Source organism: Anopheles funestus, chromosome 2RL, assembly GCF_943734845.2.
Source record: "Anopheles funestus chromosome 2RL, idAnoFuneDA-416_04, whole genome shotgun sequence".
Classification (NCBI taxonomy): Eukaryota; Metazoa; Arthropoda; class Insecta; order Diptera; family Culicidae; genus Anopheles; species Anopheles funestus.
In genome coordinates, this window is record NC_064598.1 from 26,167,433 (window position 1) to 26,190,112 (window position 22,680).

Here is a 22,680-nt window from a genome sequence, read left to right on the forward strand (position 1 = left end):
TACCGAGTCACTACAGTCTAAGTGGATAATGTTGTTTCGGAACGCAGAGTTTCCGTTTAAATAGATAGCAGTTTCTGTTTTCTCACCCACTTGGAACTCACCAACGTTGCTTCTGTTCGGTGGTAAGAACATGGTGACTTTAAGTACTTTAGTAATATCGATTATATCGCACTTCGACCTACCGTTGTAAAACCTTGAGCAAAGTTGTGTTTGAAGTTCATAAAACCTTGCAAGTAGGTTGATGTAAAGGTGAAACAAGGAAAAAGGTTGTCTCAACCTACTCCAACTGATAAAGTTAAGGTCATCAAATGCGGTTATCGTTGAGTAGGCTGCTGTACCAATGTACTTACTGCAGTACATTTTCTTCCTATATAAGCTGTCAAGGCCTATATAAGCCTTGGTCACGTGACCATTTGCATAGTGACCCTTAAACTGTCCCTTACTGCTTCTTCTTGTTTCCTTTTGCACCTACTTTTCTAGCACTCTTTTCCACACAACTCGTGTTAATTACCGTCTTCGACTTCACAAATGAAGGATATGAAAGACGAAAGTTGGGAACTCATTTCTTTGGGCAACAAAAAACCTATCGACCAACGTTCAAAAAGGGGCCCACAACTAGCGCGACACTTTTATCTCGCACGTCCCCTTTTGCGACATAACGAAACGAACGAAGTGTACCACACGCTGCAGTATTTTAGATCGAATTTCATTCACAGGCCATGTCCCACACAGTAGTATGCTAATGGTTTGGTGCAGGTGAGAATGGTCATTTGTTTGTACCCGTGGTATGCTGCGACTAATGGTTGTTTTTTGCTTTCTTATGTTGCCCTGCACTACTTACGGCGAAACCTCATGAGCGCGGGAAAGCAGGCCCCATGCAGGTGTGATTTCTTCGATAAGGCAACGACCATAGCGTCCACGTGGCGTAACAATGAGCAAATTGGTAGCAAACCGTTTTCACTAATGTTGAACGATCATACCGACAAAGTGACGTAAAGTAAGTTTTAATTGCAGCATACCCTAAAATTATGTTTTGCTGGACTTTTGGTGACGGTAATTGATCGTGTATCGAGATATCAGAATTAAGTTCTCTGAAACGTTTCTTATGACTAATAGCTCACTATTATTAACTTATTTCATAATGCAGGACCACGCGAATAACTAATTAGCATAACTCTTGATATAGAAAACTCAAGAATATTTGAGGATCCATTAATTACTTTCTTTAGGAATTTTGAGGATTGCCTCTGAAGATTCAGGAGTCCCTGAAGACGTCAGTTGTACATTGAAACTTGAAACAAATGTATTGCTGTTCCTCGATTGCATTCGAATTCATCAGTACCTACGAATTATGAACTTGAATAGTTGGTAGACAAAGAAAACTTCATCTGAATCTGTCTTTGCAAACGAAGTCTAGCTATTCCGAGATATTCCGTTTTAGATTTATGAATATTCACAAATCCTTGCATCATACGAGACTAATCGATTTAAAACTTGTTAAAAGACTGTTCTCTGTAAATTCATAAGAATGATTCTTCTGAGAAGATTATTTAAGTACAAAACTAATATTATTATTGAAATTGTCCACTATCGTAGTTACTTTCTTGCACGATACAATAATTCCTGGTAGCAAAGTTCCACCGTAAAATCAACACCTGGAAACGTGCAAACGTAATCTGATCGATCACTATTCATCTGTTCCGCTGGCTGTGACATGCCGTGACAGTACGCCACTGGAAAACTCTCCACAAGCTGGCCGCAAAAAAGGGTTTCGAGCGGGGCACGTGGTGCAAACGGTTTTGTGAAAAATGCCTCGGAAGCGCTCAACGAAAACGACCGAACTCTGATTGTTCAGCTTTGTGCGTTAAGGCGCTCTGTTTTTTTTGTGCCACTCTTTTGGATCATTACATAACTGTTACGATCTGCAACTGGCTAGTGTGTGGCTATATAATTTCATATGGCGATCGATCAATGGCACTGTGGAGCTGAGTGGATAACCATCCACCCATAATACACGTGATTGATCTGTTAGGGATCGCTACCGAGGAACGAATCGGTTTGTGATTTACCGTAGAGAGTATTTCGATCTGTTGGACGGGCTGAAAGCCGAGTGCTGCATTTGCCCTAGCTGTTTAATACTTATTAACCGCGTTTTCTTTACTTTTACACCGACGCAATCTTGGCAGTCGGCCATGATCTGTAGGTGACTTAAGACGTGAGGTAATAGGAAATGTACTATTTCTCAGTTTCGGTTGCGTCTTTTGATTGCTTGAGTCATATTTTTGCAGACTTTTTTTAATATCTAGGTATTTTTTATCAAATATCTTTACCTGTATTCCACTGGCCATGCCGTTAAATAACATTTTCACTTCTATTTGCCTTCCATTAGCACCTTTTCGGACATATCTGATCCATTGATTCTAACTAGTGTTATGTTTAACGAATTCTTTCAGAAGAGTTATTCACATGAATCTTCTGTAATAAGTGCTTACTTCAATACGCATATTTACAGTAATTTTATAAACGTTCAATACTGTTTTACCTCCCCAAAACATAAACAACAAAACATACATTCAACGAAGCAAAACAAAATCGTCTCTGCTACAAAGTGAGTTTGGTATAAAACACCAAACAAAACATCCCAACACTCAACATATGGGAAGTGATCATTTGTTTACAAAACTCTCAAACAACTTACTCCATGTGAGTGGATACCCTTCTTACAAACACATTCTTCCGCCTGTTTATGCTTGTTCCTGCATCATTACGCGCGAAAACGCTAACTGCGCTCATTACGTGCGACGCGGTACAGCCATTTCCATTAGTGACTTTTAATGACTTCCTCTACGACGTATGTACGAAACATGATCAGCAGACGAGCAAAGCATAAGCAACGAAAGCAAAGAAATTGTGGAGCGCATTTGTGGCATAGGAAGAATGGCTTCCTTCCCTAGTCAAAATTCATGTTCTAAATTCAATTCGTGCGGTTTCGTGTGGAATCGAATGCTTTCAATCTATTCCACGTGAAGTAGATACTTTGTTCAATCGTACCGCTGGAGGAAGGAAAAAAAAGAATCAACCAACACATCATGTTGTACCGATTGGTCGTGAGATTAGATTTGTGCATGAACTCATTAGCGTACGCTTTCGGTCAAAAATTCACGATCAAGTATCTCACGATCGTTCGCTCTGACGGTGTAAAAGAAAGTCTCAACAATTTACTGTTCGGGATGAATTGATGACCATTGGAAGCGTAGCAAACGGCAAGCTTTGATCGAACGGGCAGCAAACGGGGACCTAATCATAATCACCATCATTAGACTGCCGGTAACGGGATGGAGTGTAAGTTTGTGAATGATGGGTCCGTTCTTGTTTTGTCGGCATGTACACCAAAACGGTTCTACCTGGTTCCCGGGATCGATGGCAAATTAGAACCCTAAAAACCACACTGTAACGAGCTTGCGAACATTGAACCTTTTCGGGGTGGGGGATAACGAAAGACTACATCAGTTCCACGTAGACGAACCTCTGGTATTGTCCACAGTTATTTTGCACGGCACCCGCCCAGTTCGACATGGTGGGAAACGGTGATGTAAAAGTTACGCATCGCGGAATTTTCTGTCAAGTTGTTGAATTTTTTTTTGGTTTGATTCCCCGTCTTTTTGTCTTTATTTTCATCTTACCCTCCCGCACCATGTAATACGCAACACACGAGCACGACCGTTTTGCGCGACATTTGTTTTGGTTCACGAGGCACGTAATTATGCTGCAATGGGTTTAACAATCCGCACGTTCATTCCATTCGGTTCGGTTGCATATTACCGGGCACGCTTTTTTTTGGGGTACTATTCGCGACGACAACTCCAGTAACTAAGAGAATTAAGTGAGAAAAAATATTTAATTTAAAAAGTACAAAGCATTAGTTACCCAAAAAAACAGATTAAACTAAAGTGAAATAAGCCCCATAGAACGTTACTGTTATCATTTAAAAAATTATTTACAAAAAATAAATATGTATATCCATTAATGATAAAGATATAAGTATTCTTAAAATAACTTTAAACACGTAAAAATGTAAATCACTACAAACTACACTTTAAAACATTGAATCAATGGAGCAAAATCAAAGCAAATGCTACAACCAATTACGCTAGCAGTGATTATCTCTTTCCTGATAAGCGACCAAGAAACAACACCCAGCATAGGGTTGTTTTGCAATGCTTGATTTTATTGCTAGTACGTTTCGCATCCTCCACACAATTGACAACCGATTACAACCTCTTACCGGCCGTAGACGTAAACAAAAAAAAACCATTCAATACTATCTTCGTGAACGTTATCAGCAGGAGCGTGGGCGGCGAAATATGAAGATACGAATCAACCTTCCAAGGGACAATAAAATGCTATCCTAACACGTGGCAAAATCGTTACACTTGCTTATCGTGCATGGCACATTTGTCTACTGAGCGTGCAATGAACAACGATAAAGTGACATCAGTGTTTTAAAATTGAATTACTTACATTTATTCATTTTAAGCCCCTATTTTTTAGCCCCTAGGAAAATTTAATTGAGAATTTTGTCTTTTTTACTCGTGATATTTTTTCCCATTCATAGCAACTTAACCGTTGTATTCGTTTCCTTAAGAAGTAATTTTAAACAAGAGAAATAGAAGAAAGTATCAACGTTCTACTAAGAACTTATAATCTTCTTATGGAGAATAACATTTTAGTGCAAAGTTTTATTTTGTGATTTCTTTATCTTAGGTTTGATCTTTTCATAGAAGAAACGGAACGAACCTAGTAGGTTCTCCTCACAAAATTTTCCTCACTACTAATTAGAAAACACAAACAAACAAAGCTTAAACATTGTTTACGTTAAAAGGCATAATGTTTTCTAATCGTTTTGCAAGGTCAACCTCAGCATTGTAACCTCGGCCCGAAACAAAACCGCCAATCGGCAAACCACATTTTCACTCCTCATTTCACTTTCATTGTTCGGATTGGATAAAAAAAACCTTCACGTAACCTCTTGTGGCTCAGAGTGTAGCCATTTTGCTTTCCCTTACCATTACCGCTCCCATATTCGGGTGGCGAAAATTAACGGATAGACGAAACACGAGCTCAAAATAAAGACTCAGTGGAAAAACTGTTTCGCTGTACTTTACACCTTTCACTCAATTAATTCGGCATCGGCAGACTGTTAATGTTGTAACGCGGCAAAAGAGATGAATGAATCTTCTCAATAGATTAAGCTGCTTTAATCGCTTGTTACTCAGAGTGTCCCAGTAGTTAACATTATTTGATTACGAATTTCGATTAATAATTATTACACGTGTCTTAACGTATTTTTTCGCAAAACAAAAGCAATCGATCGGGAGGCGAGGATCATGTGTCGACATGACCTTGCGTATCATTTTTCACTCCTGACCGTGGCAATTAATCGTTCGCTTTCTACTGGCCATATTTCACCGTTTAATGCCAAGATGGTTCGTGTGAAGTGAATGGTGCATTTACATACCCTTGGGTGGAATGTAAATGTGTTGCATCCGACATTTTTAACTGTTGGTACAAGAACTCCGACACGGTCAATGTCGTTCGATCGGGAAAGATTGGCACGCAGGCTGAGTTTACTGAGGCACAGTTCAATGGTGTCACTGGTGTTTTATGTAAGATATTAATGTACCATAGCGAGTACATTAAGCTAGAATATGGACCATTGGCACAGTGTCACGTGGTCTGGTAGAAGACGCAACTCATGATGCAGCACATTCGATATGCATGTGTGCAAGAACATAAAAACTAATCTCGTATTGTGAATCACAAACTTTACTCATTAGTCGTGCTTCATCTGTACCCTTTTTAGGTATTTAGCGCATACTAATCAATTGCAGCAGTAAACATATTTTATTTTTACCTTCACTAATTATGCTTTAGAAATAAAGTAATTTTATTCTAAATATTATGCTATCTCTGAAAGCATCTCTACTCTAGTCACTTTACGACATATTCCTCTAACTACGTCTAGATTGATGATGATCACTGTCTGACAATCCGACACATGAATCATCACTCTTCGCACACTCGAAAACAATGGCTCTGCATAATTAATATCCATTAACGGAAGCACTATACGTTTGCTTACCGCAAACCAGGCCTATTCCTTGCTGGTTGGTCTTTGTTCTGCGGAAGATCTTCAAATTCGAATCCAACCAAAGCGAAGAATGTCTATGTTAATGATACACTCCACGTTGTGAATCATTCACGATCAACCAACAAAAAAGCCTTCACCTTTTGAAGTGTACAACGCATTGTGCTACCGTGCAAACCTGAAGATGCCAGCAAAGGAGACATGGAAACGATCGTACCACGAACTATTGTTCTACCAATCGGAACAGGGATGCAACTGTAGACACAGTTAATTAAACTATCAGTCACTTACGAATGCGAAACGCATATCTGAATGCATCTGAAACATTCTTCACTGTTATTTGTACGATCGCTCTGTGTCGTCTTAAAAGATTTCTTGGCCCGTTACAGTCCACTGCTACGTTTTGTTCAATATACTATTTGTTAAGCAATAGAATGGCGGGATTCTTTTTTTGCTCAGTACAATCACCGCTTGACCAATGCGTATCGCTACCGATGCTAACAAATTCCACGGAACCGTGACCACCACGGTAATGACCCCAAAAAAAACAAACTTAGATCTACTCTCGCTCATACAACACAAGCTGCAACATTGATTCTGTGTATCGCTACCTTTTAAAGACGCACAACATAGATAAATAGGTTTCGGCGTGATCGTCAACATCAATCTAACCAACGGTGTACAACACCCACCCGATGCTTCATCGATGGCTTTGTGGTGCCGTATTTACAGGACGGCGACGAACACGACACAGTGAATCAGCATAGCAAATATGTAGATGGAATGTGTTGGTTGCGATTTGTTTGCACGGCCGAATGACCATCAGATGGCGTATTGCACTACCATTCTAAGACGTTTGGCGTTAAACCGATTCGTCGTAAATCGTGGAAGGTTTTTTGGGGCCAGTTTGGTTTGATTTAGAGTCACGTTTGGTATTTCGAAAAGTGGAGCAAACCGTTTACACTACACCTGAAACTACGATGCTATGAGTTCAAACGGTTTGACATCATGTGTTTTCATTTATAAAGTATTTACTATATTATTTATTCAATTATTTTCTAGAAATATGTAAATTAAAAAAAATATATAATAAAGAAAAATATATATAAAAAGATCATTTCGTCATTAATAGTTTGTTAGTTAAGAATTGATGCTTCAATTGCTTGACAACTGTAAGGAATTTAACGATTTTTAAAACATCTTTTTTAATATCATGAAGATAACTCCAACCTACTCACAACTAAACATGATCATAGTTTCAATCTATGATGCATCTTATTATGGTTTCAAAAACAATTAAACATTAAAATAAAATCATATTATGACAGCCCATTAAAATGATCGACCAAACCAAAACCCAACAAGAGGAAATCCTTCAAGTGAACGCTAATTAAACTCTCTCCCGCTTTTGCCTAACCGCCAACCAAGCTGACTAATGTTGGCAGCGTTTCTCACGATCACTTACCGTCAAAGTCATTTGTTTGGCCTCAGCTTCACGGCTTCATGGTATGGAAAATTTCCGACAACCGTGTGCCGCTCCGATATAACGCCTGTTTTCACTTTCTCGTACATGACAACTTTCATCGTCCGAATAACCGACGGTCCTGGCGGTGAAATTGTCTTTAATCCATGCAGCGCTGTAAATTTGTGATGAAAATTACATTACTGCAACTGAAGTCCGCTCCACACCATTCCCGAATTCCCCATCGCTGTACAGCTTTGGTGCCTGGTGGTTGCTGGGCGGAGCGCTATTAACATTCATGGACAGCATGTTAATGAAATTATCTTCACCTGGCCTCATCACCGGTGAGACCGCACAGCATCGCAGGTGGGAAATAAAGCAAAAGGTTCGCATCAACATGAAACTATTCCAATCCGGCGGTCGACGCATATCGGCGCCTTGGGAAAGACACTTTGCGCGTTCGCGTGATAGTCGGTTAATGCTGTGAAAGTATGAAACAATGCGTGTGCATAAGACAGGGGTGACGATTGGTGTGACGGTACCAACCGAGACATGTCACCGTTATGATGGGGAAAGATCACGCGATCAGCATATGACGAGAAGACTGACTTTGTCACAAACACTTCCTCCGAAAGCCTAGGTTGCTACTGAACTCAAATCGTGCTAGCGCTCTGTACCCCGTCACTAAACGCTTAGCAATGGTTTTTTTTGGGAAATTTAGCAAAATTTATAAATTGACGAATTTGTTGAAATACGTTTCTTTTCTCTAGAATAATGCTTTAAATTAAAAAAAGAATAAAAAATAAAAAAAAATCTATAAATTTGAAAAAATCCTAAGACTATATATAGCCTTAGCTTTTTTGGGAAATATAGCAAAATTTATAAATTGATGTATTTTAATGCGAATTTGATGTTTCTTTTCACTCAAATAATGTTTTAAATTAAAAACAGAATAAAAAATAATAAAAAAAAATTAACTTAAAAAATCATAAGGCCATAGATTTAGCTTTTTTTTTGGGAAATTTATCAAAATTTATAAATTGATGTATTGTATTGTATAAAATTTATAAATTGTAATGCGAATTTGTTGAAATACGTTAGTTTTCATTTAAATAATGCTTTAAATAAAAAGCAAATAAAAAATAACAAAAAAATTAAAAAAAATCTTTAAAATTGAAAATTATCCAAGGCAATAGCCTAAGCTTTTTTTGCGAAATTTAGCAAAATTTAAAAATTGACGTATTTTAAAGCGAATTTGTACGGTTACGGTCATGAAATGAGAAAAAAGCCGTACAAACTCAATTACCCGGATATAAAGGTATTTATCTTTACGCTACTCGAAGCTGCTTCCAATTGGTGCTATCCGACTTCTAATATTCGATCCCGATTGTATTTTGCCCGGTGTATGACGCGGTGGGCACAAACATCTTCGTTCTGCGGCAACAAATCTGCGGTACTGTTGTTTCTTGACGGTCCGTTGTTTTGAAACATCGTCACTTGGCTTAAAAAACTTGCTTTTCTCATCGACTTCATCAAAACAATAAATTTATTACTTATTACAATTTTCTTTAATTATTATAAAATTATTTTGGAAAATTGAGCTACTTTTGTCGGGTTCGCAAACGAGACGGAGTAACCGATAGAAAATCATGAGAATTTCTAGCGGATTTTGATGAGCCACTGAATGGGTTAATCTATCGCCGCAGGTTTCCATTGCACAATGTGTGGTTTGGTGGTGATTGTGTCTATGGACCTACATGCCAATTCTATTTGAAAGATTGTTTTTGTCGCCATCTCCATATTCGTGTGCTATTTTTCAACTGGATCTCTGCTATCCGGAACCGATGTACCGTGACAAGTATTTTAAATAGAGAATTGAAACAATTTTTTCTTCACCCTCCAAGCACTAAAGTGGCTTCGTCAAGTAATCATCGTTTTATGCAATGTCATGACATCAATTTATGTAGCGGTACTTCACTTTTTTTCGATAGAATTGCTGGTGGTGTTAAAAAATTGAGGTTAGAGCTGTAAAAAAAATCATATAACAAGTAAATGTTTGAAGCATATGAAAGCATACGAAATGAGTATAAAATATATAAATGATACAAAATACCTGACGACATTTTGTAAGCGTCAGATTCCTAAACCTGTACGAATTAGCTAATAAATATATAAAGCAAAGGATCCTGCATGTATTCAGGAATTAGTAAAGATGGCAATGTCATTCAAACCAAGCCAGAAATTAAATATCTAGGAGGAGCCCGGTATTTTATGTGGTAGCGGCTCCGATCTCTGCACGACAGGAACGGGTATCCCCGTGCAAAGGAGTGACTATCTCGCTACGGATAATTCAAAGTCAAGGAAAGCCAGCAATGGAAGACCTAGACCTCTTGAGGTCGTTCCTCAAAAAACAAGATTTTTGACATAAATTTGCTTCTCCCAATACACGAAATAAGGTCATTAACCTTGACTCTTCTTCCCAAACCCTGGAATTCTTGGAGGTTTAATAGTTTGCAACTTGTTGGAGCTTTGAATAATGATGATGTACTCGATATCATCATATATGCATCTTTTAGATATGATTGTGATTTCATAGCATATGAGGATCAATAATTATAGGAAGATGTGGATTTGTCTTTTATCTCTATAAAAAATATGTCCTTAAGTGAAGTCTTTATGTCCTTAAGTATATGTCCTTAGTATCTGCCTCTCTACCCATCACTTGTATATGATAAATCAGATTCAGATATAATACGTGTGAAAGCTTCTACGTTTTCACAAGACTGTTTTGCTGTTTCTGGATGAGAGGTGGTACTCATCATCATGCTCTTACATATTTTATTCCCTCAATAAAAAGTAACTTAAAATCGCATTACTCATATAACTGTTAGCATCATGACCTTGCCGTTCTTCAACCAAAAAGTCAACCAAAAAAAACTATCAAAATTATCAGATTTTATCAAAACATAGTTATTTCGTATCTCCTGAAGCGGGAAGGGGAAAAAACCGATTCCCATTCCGTTAATTTATTGCTACTGACTGCATAATAAATTGCATCTCAAATAGATTGTTTTAAATTAATGTTTCGTTTTTCCTCTCTTTTTTGCAGTGATCCTTCAGTGTTCGGTACCGACCGTGACGGCAATACAGACGGAAAAGGAAGCGTACTTCAATGGATCTGCCTACCTGAGGTTAAAAACGCCAATGACCCTCTGGAGCTATTCGGCGATTAGTTTCAAGTCGTGCCGAGGTAAGTCTATTAATCCACCAGAAGGCGGTCGTGTCCGCGAGTTGAAGGTTTTAGTTTCCACAAACAATTTCCACAACAAAAACCGCATGGTTGGAGGGGGCGAACGTACGACTGAGAGATCGGTTTTGGTACCAAACCGCCCATGATGGACGTTTTGTTTGTGCAACGGTAGCACGCTAGAGTGTGGCTACTTTCAAGTTCATGGGAATGGGTTTTCTTCGCGAAATGGGTGGCATGGGTGAAACATTCTTTCGTTCTCCTCCTTCTTCTTTTTTTGCTGCTACTCCATCCACAATCACTGCACACAGCAACAAAAAAACGACGCTAGAACAAGCAGCAGCTACACCAAACATCCACGGTCAGTTGATGTTTTCGTTACGCTTCGAGTATCATCGAAAAACTGTATCTCCATCAACCCTCTCCACACCAGCCTTCCCTACTAGCTGACCGCAAAATCGAATGGTTTAGCCATGGTTCGGTGCAGTGGAGGGTGCAATAATGAAAAACCATAATAAAATTGAACCCCTTCTCCCAAAAAAAAAATCAACAGACCACCCGATCGTTGCAGACAATCGTCAGGTTTGATGCGCAATCGTTCTGCACACACAGGGGCACAGGGCAGTTCAAGAGGGAAGCTGCCTTGCCAGACCTACGAACCACTTGCGAACTAGAATGATGCAATTCCAATACCACCGAGGCACGTGGAACGTACCGTTTCATGGCAGCAGCAGCACCAGCACCAGCAGTTACCAAAGGCTACGGTAACGGTAGTGTAATCGTCTGCTATAAAAAACTATGCGCAAAGTAAATCCAAAAAATGAAGCGGTTTAATTTAGCGATAGGATAAATAAAGCTCCTTAAAAGGTAAACAACACGAAGCTGCTTCCGACTGTATGGATTCAAGCGATCAACGGTCCCGTCAGAATGAAGTGGATGAAATAATAGTGTGCGCTGGGCTGTTACTTATTAACACTGCGAACACTTATTAAAGCTGATGAGTTTAATCTGGAAAAGGTTGAAACACAAAATCAACAGCCTAAACCTCTCAAGGATGAAACAATAATACCAGCAGAAGTACATCTTATCTGGTTTCACAGCTATAAAGGAGTACGATATGTAGGATCCGGCAATCAATTTCTTCAAGTAGATTCTCATAAATTCATTACAATAACCATAAATCTCCTACAATGGGTATAGTAACGGGTGGCATTTGAAACCAAGCTCTTTCCTCGTGTGCTTTATACACGGGAAACCTATTGTTTCCACGATCTTCACACCACGATCACGCTCGTGTGGAATGTGTTTTTGCATCTCGCCTTTTTTTGGGGGATTTATATGTCGATAGTTGAACGATTTTTCCCAAACCTCCTGCTTTCAACCCAAAAACCTAACCCATGGGAAAATAGCCGAAACCGAACAATTGACGGAACATTCCGATGAAAATAATTGGAACATTCATTCTCTTCTGAAAGCGCTAAGCAAAAAAAAATGTCTGAAAATAGACACTTTCACTGTCGTTTAGTTTCACCGTTGAAAATGAAAAATCGAATGAAGTGTTTGAGGATATAAAAAAAGAACACAAATTGTACACCAGTTGTGTGTACCTCAGCCCTTGCTTCACTTTTGCTAGCGAACAATGAAACGATTGTGCGTTGAAATGCACAAAAATTTAATAGACCGGAAAAGCGTCTTTGCCTTATCGGCTCGGGCCCGCGTATGTTCGTGCGTTGTAGCGCAAGGTGTTTCGATCAGTCTAACACTTCCCAAACTGGTGGCGGTGCTTTGTGTTTTGCGTAGGGAATCGAAAAGCAATAGCCCTGTAAGTATAGTGTGCTGGTGAGATTCCTTTTTTGTTTCTTCTTAGCTACAACGCAAGCAGGTGTACGAAATTTCTCTTTCAACCATTCGAAGCCACTAATCATATAGCGTACAGCGGTGTGTAAAGTTACAAGCTACACGAGAAAAGTTTAATATCTTGTACTTTTCATTGGTTGAAGTCCCATACTGAGATGCTGGAAGCTGGGTGGAGAGTAAATGAGAGTTTTTTTTTGTAAAATTCACGTTTCTTATAGACAAGGAGATCAACGTGTAGCCATTAGTTAGGCACTTATTTGTGGTTAGTATCGCACAAATAAATGCAGCATGAAGCTCGATCGTAACGTGTGAATCAAGGATTCGAAGTTTTCGGTGGTTCGGTTAAGAAATTTTAATTTCCTTCGTTAGTTTTGTTCCTTCTCTTCCTTCGTCCTTACTCCTGTATGTTCCCTCTAATCGATTTCGCGACAAGTCTCCCATCTTTATCCCAATTCCAAGTTCGGGTTTTGGTCAGAATGATACCTGGTTAAGAGCATTCGATTCATTCAATAGAGATCACGAATTCGTCGACTTCAAATCTTCATATTTCCCACTTCGGATCTCGCTGTAGTGATTCTTCCAATAATTTCTCAAAACCATCCTAACCTTCAAAGAAACTCCATATCTGAATATATTTAAAATATTTAAAACAAATCCATTTAAATTTGCAGAAGTCCCAGAAAAAGGAAGTTTAATCCAGAAGTGCCTGGACATAGTCTTGCCCTTCAATTTTACCACTTGAACCCTTAATTTACAATAAATTTAGTAGAAGTTTTGAAACGTTTAAAGATAAAATTCAAACGTATGTCAGAATAAATAAAGAACCACATATCTTAATTATTTATTTGAATATTCAGAGATCTTTTTTATTATTTATCAAACCTACATTAGGTGCTGATTATTATGTGTAAACATTAATTCTTCATCCATCCCAAAAGTTCCCACATTCAAACTGTAGACATATTTTGCCCAAAAAACATCAAACTGTTGAGTCATGCGGCCATGTTTGGTTTACCAGTTCGCTTCATACCATGTACGAAACCCCACATGCAACCAAATGCTGCACAACTGCATCGAAAAGGTGGTGTTTAAGTTGCGCCGTACACGCGATTGTGTGTTGCCAATGTAATGTGTGGCACAGGAATGAAATTAGTACCTCCAAAAGCGCATGTGCATATCGCAAGAAAAAAAAGTAGTCAGCGCATGCACAAACTACATTGTAATTTCGTTTTTTGTTGCTTGTTTTCTTTTTCGTATGCTAGATTTTTATTTTCCAATTTATGCTAAAAACAAGCGATATCTCGAACGACCGCACACACAAGCAGACACGCACTGCAACCGAGAGCTCATTGCGTTGGTTCTGTGTCAGCGTTTGTCTAGTGGTTGAGTCATCGGTTGGCATGCAACCTTAAGAAAAACCCTCCCTTATAATCTTTGATCCCACGTTTGAAGGCGTTCGCACCGTTTGCTTGTAAGCAGAAACCGGATTTTCGGTCGGAACTATCCGAGTCAGCGCATGTGTTTTATTTCGTTCGCTTGCAAGCCCTGTTTCACGAAATAGGCCATACGGAAAAGGGAACATTTGTGTCATAAGGAAGTGGGTTCTTGTGCAGTGTCGCGCTTAAGTAAATTTCGAGAGTAGCCAAATGGTGACGGTGGCGTAAATTAGAGCCGCCTCTACATCGCGATCGTTTACGATCACACACGTACACACGTGTGTTGACAGAGCTTCCCGTTCCGGTACTATTGCCCATTGACCCTGTTCCCGGTTCGCGAGCAGCGTGGAAAGTTCTTTATTGCTTCATCGAGCTGTCCGCCGGCAGTAATCTAGTTCCAGTTCCCGTCCTGGAACCGGCACAAGCGTCCATTTCTGATGCAGTTATTTGTTGTTTTGTTCCGAAAACCCCGTTAGCAAAACTTCAATTCCCCACTGCATGGACGAAACAGTTGACGAGGTGTGAAGTTAAACATAGGTGACAATTTAAGTTACGGGAGACCGTAAAAGCCATGACGTAGCTATTTCGAGATGTTTTGCCGGTCTTCCGTTAGAAAGGTTGCTCTACTGGCATTTTTCTTTCCCACCAACATCCGTCTCATCGACAAGCGGACATGCATATGACCGAGTGCTTACAACGGTTCATTAAAACCGACAAATAACCGACAGTGACAACAGGCAGCGACCGACAAACGCTGACTGTGCTCGGTCAGGCCTGCCGTTTGGTGAAAATTGGGTTTATGTGTGTTTGTGGTGCTCCTGACTCAACTCATTCGGTGGCGAACACATTCGTTTTCTCGCTGTACCGTAGTTCCTTTTTCCGGAGCGTTGCAATCGTTGTGGGTGACAAATTGGGCTGCTGTCAGAAACTGTGTCAGTGTCAATGGGATGGTAATAATTGCTTCCGGTAAAATAGTTCAAGTATGATACCACAATAAAACCAATTAAACAAAATTTTAGCAACAGCTGTAGTAGAAATATAATTCTTAGCCTCAAAATTAACAACTTAACCCAACAAAGGCACAAACGACTATGATCTGATATGGAATGTTCAGAAGCAGTACAAAATAAAGCCACCAAAGAATCAACTGTAGATGATCGTGTGACGTTAGCAAATACATTGGGAATTTTAAAAACTAACATCGAAGATCTTCTAACAGAGAACATGGATGACCTATACACCAAAGAACTTATAGCGTTACTGATGCTTTCTTGCGATTCTGCAATAGAGGACGAAACAAACCCATTAAAAACATTACAACGATCAAGTTTTTTTTAAATTGTATCAGTTGAGTATTGTTTTATATTAGGAATGGATAAATATATTAATTTCATGGAAGAAAATTCCCCGCAAAACGTGTTTTTCATATAACGGCTGAACCACTATAATAGTTTAAGCTCGGTTTAAAATATTTTTAAAATTTAAGCAACTAATTTCATAGAAAATGTTTAAATTGCTCTCACATACTTCAGATATTTACCAGGTAACAACCTGGTTTAAAGATAAACTACATTCCAATCAGAACGCGATCCAATTACACCTTTTTGTGACTTTCAGGTTCGTTGCTCTTTTTTAGTGGGAGACTTGAGCAAAATTCCTATGATACCTGTAACTTTCGCAACAGCATTAAGGACATGATTGTTAAGCCAACCCAATCCAGTAAGGTTGCTCATACTGTGATCTAGTTTCACTAGACAAAATGTATTCAAATGTGGGAGTCACCCACCATCGCAATGTTTAAACGCAAATGTGCCTTATGGCGAAAGTAACCGTTCCGTAACGATCAACGTTTCGGTTTTTGTTTTCGAAGGATAATCTTTTCGCCTGTAAACAGTATGGCTATTTTATGGGTCAGCTAGGTAGCAAGACCGTTTCCTGATTTCCATACAATACCATCGTCAAAACAGCCATCGTCGTACATTCCTCTACTGCGTCTCCGGTCTGTTGCATCCCATTTATCCAGCTTTGTAGATCATAGATCAAACACAACGAACCACCAATAATCACCGTTCGCTTCGTATCGTATTTTACAGGTGGAGAAATTCTCTCCCAACGCTATTCAGGTCATGCCCTACTGGTGTCCGTCCTGCCGGACTGGGTGTCCATCGTGCTATCAACACCGGCACAGCAACCGATCGAGGCCCGCGTGACCGGTCGACTGCTGGACAACAAATGGCACACGCTCGAGTTCATCTACCAGGCCGGTACGCTGTACTGCGTGATCGACAAACAGTCGACTGCGATCGCCAACCAAAGCTACAACGCGCAGCTGATTCTCGATCAGGAGATCAAAAACGAAGCAGCGGTCCTGATACTCGGCAAGCAGTATGCGGGCTGTCTGCTGCACGGTCCCGGTTTGGTGTTTAATTCGAGCGCTATGAACGCGGAGGCGGTAGTATTCGGACCATGCCCGTTGGCCGCTGGACCGTGCTCGGATCACGATGTGCTCGAGGGCATCCCGGTTGACTATTGTTCGCACGATCCGTGCATGCAGCATGGGACGTGTATCTCGCGATCGGATTCGTACGAATGTCACTGTACGGCCCGGTTCAAGGGTAAGAACTGTGAGATCGACATGGGTCCGCCGTGCCTTTCGTACCCGTGTCAGCATGGTGGTACGTGTAACGAGGACATTAAGGGAGAATATCGGTGCACGTGTGCGCCGGGCTATACGGGCGCTGTTTGCGAGACGGAACTTAGCGTACATCCGCTGTGTGAGAAGAACCCATGCGCTAACAATGGAACCTGCAAAGTAGCACCCGGTACGAACAATGTCGAGTGTGACTGTTTGAAGGGTTTCATCGGGATGCGTTGCGAGGTCAACTGGGATGACTGTAAATCGAACGTCTGTCTGAATGGGGGTCGCTGCATCGACGGTGTGGATGCATTCACCTGTGACTGCAAAGGTACGGGCTATGGAGGTACCCTTTGTCAGAACAATATCGACGAATGTCTAACAAACCCGTGCCAGAACGGAGGCACCTGCTTCGATACGTACGGATCGTTCCTGTGCGACTGTCCGTCCGGGTTTACCGGGCCCAAATGTCAGATGAGTGTGAACGAATGCAAATCGCAACCGTGTCAAAATGGTGGCACCTGCATAGATACACGGGAAGGATTCGAATGTCGCTGTATTCCGGGCTACAACGGAGCGCTTTGTGAGCTGGAACCAGGCTGTGGACAGTGTCCAGCAGATTCCGAGTGCGTTGCTGGACGCTGCGTTTGCAAACCGGGTACTACAGGTAGGACGTTTAGAAGTAGTTCATTTCAACACCGTAAACCGACTGCTCCAATGTCGGAAAGATCACCATCACAAAGCACCGCCTGTACATAGTAGTCATCCATCGTACATTGAACGGTAGTAGTTCACCGACACCTCATCTTAGTTCGATAAACACAATTCAAAATTCCAAATTTACCAACAACACTTTCTTTTCCATTGGCCAACCCTTTCTTCTTCCTTTGCTCTTCGTTCTTTCCGCTCCCATTGTAGGCATGGTAGGGCTTTGTGTAGAGCAAGTCACTGCCGACGCCGTTACGATCGCGACCAACGTCAATGCCGCCGGCACAAGTGCACAGAAATCCCAGGCCCTCACTAATGCATGCGCTAGCTATTGCTACAATGGCGCCACCTGCGTCCCGGCCGGAACTGCCGGCTACGGTCAAAATTTAACCTGTATTTGTGCTAGCGGATACACAGGTTGGCTAATTATGAGTATTTTTTATCGTTTTTTTGCTATAGGCACATATGTTTACTGATGCACTTATTATAGCACTCAAGCACAGAAAACTGTCCTGTTGGTTGTGAAGGGAAGTAATCATCAATATTGCTGCTATGATATGAAATAATTAGTGTTTCATATAAACACTTTCTAAGTTTGATTTAGTAGCCATATTGATGTTAAATTCCTCATCGAATTCCAACAGCTAAGCTTACTTTTAAGGCTTCAAAATCATTGTTCTAATATCTCTTCTCTTCGTGCACCAGGAACTCGCTGTGAATCGCCCATTGCTCTACCGTACTCCGACGAATGTAATTGTCTTAACGGTGGTAGCTGTGCACCGAACGGATCCACCTGTCTCTGTCAACCAGGTTACGAGGGCGCTCGCTGTGAGCAGACGATCGGCAACAACCTTTGCAATCCATCGAACTGTGCCGAACCGTACCGATGCATTGGTGGCAAGTGCCAGTGTCCGGAAAACATGAACTGTGACAATCCGTGTGCATCTTCGCCGTGTCTGCACAATGGTTCCTGCTATCTGCAGGGTCAAAGTTACGCATGTAAATGTACGTCAGGGTTTGAAGGAAAGCGGTGCGAGAACGATATCGACGAGTGCAAGAAGGATGGAATCTGTGGGAACGGCATCTGTCAGAACACGCCCGGTTCCTTCCGATGCTTCTGTACGCCGGGATATACTGGACTGAACTGTGATCTTGACGTGGACGAATGCTTAAGCCATCCGTGTAAGAACAACGCCGAGTGCCAGAATAAGCAGAACGATTACGAGTGTATCTGCCCGGCTGGATATACGGGCAAGGACTGTAGTGTGGACATCGATGAGTGTGAAAGCAATCCATGCTCAAAGGGTTCGAGTTGCGTGGATCAGGTTGCCAACTTTACCTGCATGTGTGTCCCAGGTATGACGGGACGGTTGTGTGAGATCGATATTGACGACTGTGAGGTAAGAATTGAGACGTTTTCGAAGGAGTTGTAGCATAAATAATAAAAAAATATCTTCCTTCTTCTTTGCAGAGTCAACCATGTCAGAACGGAGGACGGTGCATCGATCAGTTGGGCGGATTCCAGTGCGACTGTAATGCTACCGGGTACTCCGGCATTTACTGCCAAACGAACATCAACGAATGTGAATCGAATCCGTGCACCAACGGGGCCGAATGTGTGGACAAGATCAACGACTATCAGTGCAACTGCTTCCCGGGATATACGGGGAAGAACTGTGAGGAAGATATTGACGAGTGCGAAAGTGTACCCTGTCTGTACGGAGGCACATGTCTGCAGCGCTCCAACTACAGCCTTTATCAACCGCTACCGATTGCCAAGGGTCTACCGGTGCACTTTGCACAACCATTTTCCTACTCGATCGCGGCCGGTTACGAATGTATCTGTGTGCCCGGTACGATGGGAACGAACTGCGAGACAAACATCAACGAGTGCGAGAGCAATCCGTGCAAGAATGGAGGCTGCGTCGATGGTGTTGGTAATTATACGTGCGAGTGTGATCCTGGCTTCGAGGGATCACACTGCGAAACGGACATCGATGAGTGTCTTAAGTATAGGCCGTGCGTTCATGGTACGTGTATGGATGGTCGTAACAACTACATCTGCGATTGCGATGGACTGTGGGGAGGCAAGAATTGTTCGGTACAGCTGACGGGTTGCGTGAAGGAACCGTGCCTGAACGGTGGAACCTGTGTGCCGTATCTGGAGAATGAAACACAGCATAAATTTAACTGCTCCTGCCATCAAGGGTTCCAGGGTAAGACGTGTGACACGGTAACGACCATGTCACTAGTCGCCAGCAGTTTACTCGTGGTGAATACTACTCGTGACGAAGGATACGACATTCAGCTGCGCTTTAAGACAACGCTACCAAATGGGATACTTGCGTTCGGTAACGGTGCCACCTCGTACATTCTAGTGCTCAACAATGGGCGGTTGAATTTACACTCCGCACTATTAAATCGTTGGGACGGTGTGTTTATAGGATCGGAATTGAACAACAGTAAATGGCAGAAGGTGTTCGTAGCGATCAACTCGTCCCATTTGGTACTGTCGGCAAACGATGAACAGACAATCTATCCGATCAACTCATACGAAGGCACCAACGGGAGCAATACGTCCTTCCCGATCACATACCTCGGTGGCACGATCCCTTCACTAGCACAACCCTATCTAAAACACATCGCACGAGCTGTTTCAAGCTTCGTGGGTTGCATGGAAGATGTCGTTATCAATGGCCAGTGGGTGTTACCGGGACAGGAGCAGGAGTTTACCACACTCCACAACATAGACACCGGATGCCCTCGAACACCTCAGTGTGATCCGAATCCGTGTCACTCGAACGGTCACTGTACTGATCTGTGGCATACGTTCTCGTGCAGTTGCCAGCGACCACATCTGGGACACACGTGCAAGTACAACATCACAGCGGCCACCTTCGGTCACGAAAATACTACCAACTCCGCCGTCAAGGTGACGGTGAGCGACGTTGCCAGGCGGGCAATTCGCTCCGTGCTGGACATCTCGATGTTTATCCGTACGCGCAAACCCTCCGGTCAGGTGTTTTACCTTGGTTCCGATCCGGACAATCAACTCATCAACACCAATCAATCACCGAGCGATGATTCGTACGTGGCCGCCTTTCTGTCCAAGGGTGAACTGTTGGTGCGGATGATCTTCAACGACACACCGGAAGGTTATACGGTCGGTGGCAATAAGCTCGACAACGGCTATCTACACCTGATCGAGGTTATCCGCAACTCGACGCTTATACAAGTGAAGCTCAACGGAACGGAATACTTCCGCAAAACGCTCTCCACCTCGGGTCAGCTGAACGCACAGGTACTGTATCTCGGAGGACCACCACCAAACGCAGACACCATCAACAGCCTGTACAAGGACGAATCGGAGAAGCAATACTTCAAGGGCATCATCCAGGACGTGCAGGTGTCGAATGGATCACACGCAATGATCGTCGAGCTGTATCCGCTCGGTAACGAAACGGAGGGTCTCGAACTGCCCGCACCATTCGGACAGGTTACCATCGATCGGAACTCGGTGTTGGAGGGTATCGTGTCGGATGATCTGTGCCGAAGTCAACCCTGCTATCACGAAGCGTACTGCGAGAACACCTGGAACGATTTCATGTAAGAACAAGTGCATTCCATTCTTTACACAATCGGTTTAGAACCATTCACTGTTGGACCACTTAGCTTGGAAGAATGTAGATCAATTTCCTATATAGATCAAGTCCATACATATTAATAAGCAAGTGGCATTTTTTTCTATTTGATTCAACATTAACATGCTTTCGGTATCTACTTACATTCGCTCGACTGTCAGGACAGTCGATGCAAATGGTTAAGCTTGGTGGAATCGTTAGCGGAAATGAAAAGAATCTGGAATGAGTTAACAATAGCTAGGTAAATCGATCGACACCCCGTTTAAGATTTCCCCGGATAAATTTGTATGCTAGTCTAGAACGTCATTCTCGCCAACCTTTCTTTTTCACCCTTTTCGATATATCTGAGCTCTAATGATATTCTCCCTGTTTTGCCTTTTACAGATGTACATGTCCCCGGGGTTACAAGGGCAAATACTGTCAGGACATTCAATTCTGCGAGTTGCAAAAGTGTCCAATGGATGCTACCTGCCAGAACTTGGATGCAGGCTACGAATGTATCTCCAACATGACGTTCCACGATGACAAGGAACCGCTCGTTTACACGTTTAACGATGCGGACCGAAAGGATACCACCATGGACACGATCGAAATTTCGTACCGCACTAAATTCGGTGGCACCCTTCTGTACGTGCACGACGGTGATATGTACTTTGAGATATCGACCATCCGTCAGCTGGTAACTATCTCGTGGCTATTGTCCGGCGATCTACCCGAAACACATCGGTTCGAACGCGAACTGGCAGGGGAAGATGATAGCTACGATTGGCACACACTGCTCGTGAAGGTCAGCCAGGGTGGCAAACTGGAGGCAGGCTGGAAGGGTTGGGAAACTACCATCGATCCACAGCCAAGCTTGACGGCCGACATTGACTACTTCGCCTTCCGCCATCTGTTCTCCGGCCGGCAGCAGATATATCTCGGTGGGATGCCCGAGATGGCACACATCGAGAACAACTCCGTTGTAAGCGGTGGCATTGACAAGGGTTCGTCGTTTAAGGGATGTCTCGGGGAGACGCGTGTCGGTGGCTTCCTGTTGCCGTACTTCCCGCACGAACTCATCTACCCGGACACGTTCAACCTTACCGAGGCACACTTTACGCTTAACTCTAGCCAGCCAGAACAGGGATGCATTCTGTGCTTTCAACAGTCGTGCAAAAATGGAGGCATTTGTAGTAACCCATCGGAGCAGTACGCTTGTGAGTGTCCGGCTGGATACGAAAGTGACGATTGCTCACAAAACATTGACGAGTGCCTGTCGGCAAACTGTATGAATGGGGCGAGCTGCATCGATGGTGTGGCCAGCTTCACCTGCCAATGTTTGGAGGGTTACGAGGGTCAGCTGTGCGAGATCGAGATCGATGAGTGTGCGTCAAACCCATGTCACAATGGTGGCGTGTGTAAGGATCTGTTGGCAGGATTCTCCTGTACCTGTACGGAGGAATATGCCGGACCACAGTGCGATGTGTTCCGTCTGGTGACGTGCGAGAATATGCCCTGCCGCAATGGTTCCCGTTGTGTCGATGGATACAGTAAGTAAAGTTTC

The 22,680-nt window shown here is 42.3% G+C and overlaps 1 protein-coding gene across 3 annotated transcripts in view; it reads left to right on the top strand.

The window, feature by feature from the left end:
• LOC125765283 (protein crumbs) overlaps positions 1–22,680 on the top strand; it is a 32,846-nt gene that overhangs the window by 6,900 nt on the left and 3,266 nt on the right. For 2 of the 3 annotated variants that reach the window (XM_049430234.1, XM_049430232.1), the window contains exons 2-7: positions 10,720–10,860; positions 16,244–17,452; positions 17,704–17,910; positions 18,199–18,893; positions 18,965–21,099; positions 21,519–22,666. In XM_049430234.1, the coding sequence (XP_049286191.1) occupies positions 10,720–10,860; positions 16,244–17,452; positions 17,704–17,910; positions 18,199–18,893; positions 18,965–21,099; positions 21,519–22,666 (5,535 nt within the window). The remainder of the gene's footprint in view (positions 1–10,719; positions 10,861–16,243; positions 17,453–17,703; positions 17,911–18,198; positions 18,894–18,964; positions 21,100–21,518; positions 22,667–22,680) is intronic. The other variant, XM_049430235.1, reaches the window with a different exon arrangement.